The sequence below is a fragment of the Nanorana parkeri genome, unplaced genomic scaffold (assembly GCF_000935625.1).
Source record: "Nanorana parkeri isolate BGI_ZX_2015 unplaced genomic scaffold, ASM93562v1 scaffold1279, whole genome shotgun sequence".
NCBI lineage: Eukaryota > Metazoa > Chordata > Amphibia > Anura > Dicroglossidae > Nanorana > Nanorana parkeri.
The window spans coordinates 452213-459421 of NW_017307547.1; the positions used below are offsets into that span (position 1 = coordinate 452213).

The window sequence follows — 7209 nt, forward strand, 5'->3', positions numbered from 1 at the left end:
AAAAAGATATAAGATACAAAGTACGCTGAATTGTACATCAAAGTGCAAATTAGTAAACAACTAAAAACCGAAATCAACAACGTTTTGTTAAATGAAAGCTGCGTTGTAACTAATACGACAAAACAGTAAATAAACTCAAATAAAACCCTTGGGCATAGAGCACACTAATCTCAGATGATTGAGGCTGGGCTCACACCTGGGCGTTCCAAATAGGCGTGTTTTATGCTCGTTTTTAAGCGCGTTTTTTTGTTCAATGAAACGCGCGTTCGACGCTTGTTTTTTTAACCTCCCTGGCGGTATGATTTATTACATTTTTTTCCTTTTATTCCCTACGTTTTTTCCGTGTGTTTTTTTTTTTACTTTTTAAACTTCCCTCCGGTTCCGCCCCCTTGCGACGCAGACGCTAGCAAGGGACGGAACCCGGGAAGACGGCAGCGGCCCGGAGGACACAGCGGGGATCGCGGACAAGGTAAGACCTACGCTGTATTCCCGAGTGTGGCTCGAGGGGTTACCGCTTTGTTAAAGGAGAACTATGAGGTGAGTGCTTTTCACTCACCTCATAGTTCTAGCCGACCTGTGACAATGAGACTGTCACAGGTCAGCTCAGTAGATCGGGAGGTGAACGAACAAATTTCAGCGCCACAAATCGCGCTGAAATACGCCCAGGTGGGAACCGTGCCCATAGGGATTCATAGGATTTCACTGCTTGAGCGTTTTTCAGCGATTTGATCGGCGCTGGATATCGCCCAGGTGTGAAGACAGCCTTAAAGGAGAACTATGGGGTCAGGGCTTTTCCCCCATAGTTCTCCTTAGGGTAACGGGAGGACACAAACTATCGTCCTACCATCACCCTAGGCTCTGTATATAGGGAGCTACAGCTCGCGGTATACTGAGACGCCGCAGCTGTCACATATACAAGTACTGATACTGATCCAAGTCCTCACAGTTTTTCTAAAACAATACAGAGTAATGATTTCAGCACAGTGGTGGAGCGCCGGGGCCCGGTCCCAGCTGCAATCGCTGCCACCCTGGGAGTTCCCATAAAAAATGCCGAGTATCGGCACTGGTAAAAGTATCGGTGCATCCTTCCCTAGTGACTACCCCTTTCGTTGTTCACTAATCTCATGTGTGGGAAGTTTGATCACTCTGTGGAAACACACAATTGAAATCACAGATTTATTTGGACAATTATCAATGTTATTATGGATATAACAAAAGGATTTGTCTGATTTATGATTACACGGTCTAGGTTTTGGCTGAAGTATAAAATATTCAGTATGTACGTAAGAACACGCAACTCACAACAGTTGGATACATTTGTATATATTTTTTTCACGTAAGGATATTTGAAGCCTAGCGCAACACAGTAGCTATTTTTGTTTTCATGCACATGCTCAGCCCAGTGCACAGTCTCAGCATGCCTTGGTATTGAGAATTACCTCCCGTGCACATGCTCAGCCCAGTGTACAGTCTCAGCATGCCTTGGTATTGAGAATTACCTCCCGTGCACATGCTCAGCCCAGTGTACAGTCTCAGCATGCCTTGGTATTGAGAATTACCTCCTGTGCACATGCTCAGCCCAGTGTAGAGTCTCGGCATGTCTTGGTATTGGGATGTAACTCCCGTGCACATGCTCAGCCCAGTGTACAGTCTCGGCATGTCTTGGTATTGAGAATTAACCCCCTGTGCACATGCTCAGCCCAGTGTACAGTCTCCGCATGCCTTGGTATTGGGATGTAACTCCCGTGCACATGCTCAGCCCAGTGTACAATCTCTGCATATATTGGTATTGAGAATTAACCCCCTGTGCACATGCTCAGCCCAGTGTACAGTCTTGGCATGCCTTGGTATTGAGAATTAACCCCCTGTGCACATGCTCAGCCCAGTGTACAGTCTCTGCATGTATTGGTATTGAGAATTAAGCCCCTGTGCACATGCTCAGCCCAGTGTACAGTCTCAGCATGTATTGGTATTGAGAATTAACCCCCTGTGCACGTGCTCAGCCCAGTGTACAGTCTTGGCATACCTTGGTATTGAGAATTAACCCCCTGTGCACATGCTCAGCCCAGTGTACAGTCTCGGCATGTCTTGGTATTGAGAATTAACCCCCTGTGCACATGCTCAGCCCAGTGTACATTCTCAGCATGTCTTGGTATTGGGATGTAACTCCCGTGCACATGTTCAGCCCAGTGTCCAGTCTCCGCATGTATTGGTATTGAGAATTAACCCCCAGTGCACATGCTTAGCCCAGTGTACAGTCTCGGCATGCCTTGGTATTGAGAATTAACCCCCTGTGCACATGCTCAGCCCAGTGTACAGTCTCAGCATGTCTTGGTATTGGGATGTAACTCCCTGTGCACATACTCAGCCCAGTGTACAGTCTCAGCAAGTCTTGGTATTGGGATGTAACTCCCGTGCACATGTTCAGCCCAGTGTACAGTCTCCGCATGTATTGGTATTGGGATGTAACTCCCGTGCACATGTTCAGCCCAGTGTACAGTCTCAGCATGTATTGGTATTGGGATGTAACTCCCGTGCACATGTTCAGCCCAGTGTACAGTCTTGACATGCCTTGGTATTGAGAATTAACTCCCGTCTTCATTGGCCAGGCCAGGAATGACATAACGTCAGCAGAGGTGCACGGGAGTTAATCCCTGATACCAATGCATGTCAAGATTGGAAGGTCTGGTGCTCTCATCCTTTCACACAAGCTGGCTCTCCTTGGGACCAAGTTGAGTTCCAATGGCCAGTAGAGAGCTGCAACACTATAGCAGTATTTATCCGGAACCTCCACCCGGTGCTCCACCACCCAATCTTGTGTGACCCTCTAGTAACACCGCCCCCTACTTACCAAAATAAAGCAGAAGGACCACCGATCATGGTGAATTTTTCTTTTCCCAAATACAAATGCTATTAAGTAAACATAGAGGACCATGGCCATGCCGTAACCCAAAATTTCACCGATCTGCGAATAAAATCATAAGGTTAATGTGGAAAAAGCAGGGGGTGTGCTGGACCTCTGCAGAGAGACATTGGGGTGTGTTGTACCTCTGCAGAGAGACATTGGGGTGTGTTGTACCTCTGCAGAGAGACATTGGGGTGTGTTGGAGCTCTGCAGAGAGACAACGGGGTGTGTTGGAGCTCTGCAGAGAGACAACGGGGTGTGTTGGAGCTCTGCAGAGAGACAACGGGGTGTGTTGCAGCTCTGCAGAGAGACATCGGGGTGTTTTGGACATCTGCAGAGACACCACTGCTTCCATACAGGTAGAAACAGTCCTTCTCTGCAGCATGCTGGCAAGGGACATAATTTGCTCTCTGCTGATTGGAGAGCTCTGGCTCTGACTCAGCGGGGGATGGGTTGGACCTCTACAGAGAGACCACTGCTTCAAAATAGAGAGCAAGGGTCCTTGTCTGCAGCAAGCTGGTGCTTTAGAGGTTCAGCTAAACGCATGGCTGTGAAAAGCTGAGCGATGGAACTCACCAGCAGCATGGCGGCACTGAAGGGCAGACGGATGGAAGGGTTAAATGAAAACAAGATGGCGACCATCAGGAAAAGGAGCAGCCAATAGAGGGCGATGTCCACCAGGGCTTGTCCACACCAGTACGCAGACGGGAAAAGACCCGAAATGCGTAGCTGGGAACGCGCTTTGATCTGGAAGGAAATAGAAATCGGTGGTTGTGATGATAACTCAGAGACAGGAAAAAAATCACCTTTCTGGAACTTATTACTCTATAGCAGCGGTAGCCAAACACTGGCCCTCCAGCTGTGGTGGAACTACAAATCCCATGAGGCATTGCAACATTCTCACAGCCACAGACATGACTCCCAGAGAGAGAGATGCATCATGGTATTTGTAGTTTCACCCACAGCTGGAGGACCAGTGCTTGGCTACCCCTGCTCTACAGACCCCCATACACAGCTGAGCTCCATTCACCAACATGAACACCGCTCAGAGCCAGCATGCTGGGGGATCTGGTACGTGTCATCCATTGGGGATAAAGCTGAGCTAAATACATAGGAGGGGGCTGTGTATACCTGTCAAAGGGGTTGTATTTCTGTCCGTCCAGTCCTAAGTTTTACACCGCTCTGTCTAGCAGGACAGGAGATCTGATTTTTTTCTCTGCTGCAGTAAAGTCACACTTACAGGGCTTGTCCCTCCCCCAGCCAGTGATTGAAGAGTGAAGGGAGAAGCAACGGACTGATGAGCTCATCTCTCTCACTCTGCTCTCTCCTCCTTTCAGTATGTCTCTGGAGCACTATGCTCATTGTGCTGCTTCTCCCTCTCCCACTCTGAGCTCTGTCGGACAAGGACTGCAAGAGGCTGATGCCCAGGTCGCATACGGGAGGTAGAGTGTTTCTCTAGCCAAAAATTGTGATGGGATGCAGTGGCGTCACAAGGGGGGTGCGGCCCGCACCCGGGTGACACCGTTGGAGGGGTGACACCAAAATTACTCACAGTCATTTTGGTGTCCCCCCCCCCATTTTGAAAAGTCAGGCGCTCGGTCGTGGACCGAACGCCCTACAGTATCAGGAGAGAGGAAGGGACCCGGCGGCATACCTTATCCCGCCGGGTGACTGTCCCCTCCTCTCTCTGCCGGCGTCCATCACCAAGATGGCCGCCGGAATCTCTTTTTCTTAGTAGCATAGGAAAAGGGATAGAGCCACCAACAGATTTCTAGTGCTGGGTCCCCATTGGAGAATTTGCCCTATTCCTGCCCAGATGTTGTGCTGGAGGGGAAGCTATACCTGGGGACCTGCAGTGCAAGGATCTCCCTGCTCCCACTTCATCAGTTCTGTGCTTCCTCCTCCTCTACCATTACCCCACCAGTCATCGGGGGGCCCCAAAGCCCTGTTCCTCTACCAAGATGGCCTCCTCCACACACAGACACAGTGCAGAACAAGGCGTGGTATACTGGGAAAACATCCAGTGTAGGGAGATCGCAGGCAATACTGGTGATGGGTCTTTTGCCCTCTGCCTGCCTACTTTGGCACACCTTCCACAGTACAGGTCCTCTTTAAAGCAAAATCAGATAACAGCGAGTCCCACAGCCGACACTTACCTTCATGTCCTGCATGCTACTCATTGCAAAGTGGGGGGCAAGGCCGGACGCATAAATCATCCACGGTATTCCCACCAGGAACTTTGAGTAATGCAAGTAATCTGTTTGGGCCTGGCGACAGGAAGGAACATTGTTACAAGGGACAACTTCAAAAAACATCGAGCCCATGCCACGAATGGCAGAACGGGGGAGGGGGGGGAGTTGAGGGTTTATGGGGGCCATAAAACATAACACAAATGAACTAATCTAAGCTGCCACCACCCACCACTTACAGGCTTCCCGCACACTCCTAGTCCATACACTTAGCGCACACACAGACTTCACAGACCACACACACGGCTCTCGGTAGAAGTTACAGGTTAGCTAAACCTGGCGCAATTACCTCTAGAGTCAGAACAGCCCACGTCGCAGGCTCCTGCATTACCACCGGTCACCACTGGAGGGAGACTCACCCAACTCATTCTGCCTGGTCATACACACATACACACATACATACATATACATACATACATACATACATACATACATACACACATACATACACACATACATACACACATACATACATACATACATACATACAAGCGATTAAAGTATTAAGTATTATAATAAAACGGGATAAAACTTACAGAAATGATAAGTAATCCGGCTTCGTGGGTTGGATGGAAAACGTGGACACCCCCCCATGTCAATGGACTCCTTAAATGTGCCATTTTCTTGGATTCAGATCTCCATTGTTTTACTCTGAAGATCAAATGAAGCTGCCACCCACTGAGACCAGCCAATCAGAGGGAAGGGGCTGGAGGCTGCCTATTATCACCGCCCACTGAGACCAGCCAATCAGAGGGAAGGGGCTGGAGGTTGCCTATTATCACTGCCCACTGAGACCAGCCAATCAGAGGGAAGGGGCTGCAGGCTGCCTATTATTACCGCCCACTGAGACCAGCCAATCAGAGGGAAGGGGCTGGAGGTTGCCTATTATCACTGCCCACTGAAACCAGCCAATCAGAGGGAAGGGGCTGGAGGCTGCATATTATTACCGCCCACTGAGACCAACCAATCAGAGGGAGGCTGGAGGCTGCATATCATCACTGCCCACTGAGACCAGCCAATCAGAGGGAGGCTGGAGGCTGCATATCATCACCTGGGTCCCAGGTATCATTTTAATACTGACCATTTTTGGACCCTCATATCTGTTTCCAGTTACGGATTATGGATCCGACAGGGATGGTTCTGGTTCCAGCTATTGTTCTGCAGAGTCTAAACTCCGCCAGTCTATGGCTAACAGAACCGGAAGTACCACAAAGAGGCCAAATTATCAGAAGTCCTCCATCTTGTATCATAAAACCCCCATATTGAGTGTCAGGCAGCTCAGCTTTGTGCCACCACACGCCTTCTTCCTGAAGGTTCTATAGTTCTGTGTTGCACGGGACGGGAGTTAGGAGATATGAGCCATCCTCAGACATTCTGAAAACCACACAGAAGGCTCGGTGACACTTTAACATTCCGGTGACAACCTGCAAGGAGACATTTTATCTGCAGGGTCCAGGAAGAACACACTCTGCTGTCTGGACCCCTATGGTGGAAGCTCAAGAAACCAACAACACTCTACATCTAAATATCTTTATGTAGATTGTTAATTGTCTGGTAGACGCTGAATTCAGTCAATTCTTGGAATTGACTTTCTCCTTCCAAATGTTTTATGACAAGAAACCCCCAAAAATATATAATGTAATATAAAATATGATAATATTAATAGTTCTGCCATTTGAGTCTGTTTAATAGTTCTTCATTAGGTATAAAGAACGGAGTGAATGGGGAATATACAGCATTGTGGCCACTAGAGGAAGCTAGGGATCATAGAAAATAATTACATGTTGGTAACAGGACGGAATGAGCATATAAATGTAACCGTTACTACTACGGGGATAGCAATAGTTACATTCATATGCCGCTCATTCTCTCCAGCATTCTCCTGAATTATAACATTGTATCTCATTACTATCTCATTTATTTCCTATGATCCCCAGCGCCATCTAGTGGTCATAGGTGTTTATTTCCTTGTGTCAAGCTTTGTGAAACGAGTTTTATGCGTGTTTACCAGAGAACCAACTTTATACCAAATGCAAACTCTGAATCCCATCTCCG

The 7209-nt window shown here is 48.3% G+C and overlaps 1 protein-coding gene across 1 annotated transcript in view; it reads right to left on the minus strand.

Moving 5' to 3' along the window:
- LOC108797445 (ATP-binding cassette sub-family A member 10-like) overlaps positions 1-7209 on the minus strand; it is a 47318-nt gene that overhangs the window by 12740 nt on the left and 27369 nt on the right. The window contains exons 23-25 of the mRNA XM_018569038.1: positions 5062-5172; positions 3482-3652; positions 2852-2965 (exon numbers count right to left, since the gene is read on the minus strand). Of these exons, the coding sequence (XP_018424540.1) occupies positions 2852-2965; positions 3482-3652; positions 5062-5172 (396 nt within the window). The remainder of the gene's footprint in view (positions 1-2851; positions 2966-3481; positions 3653-5061; positions 5173-7209) is intronic.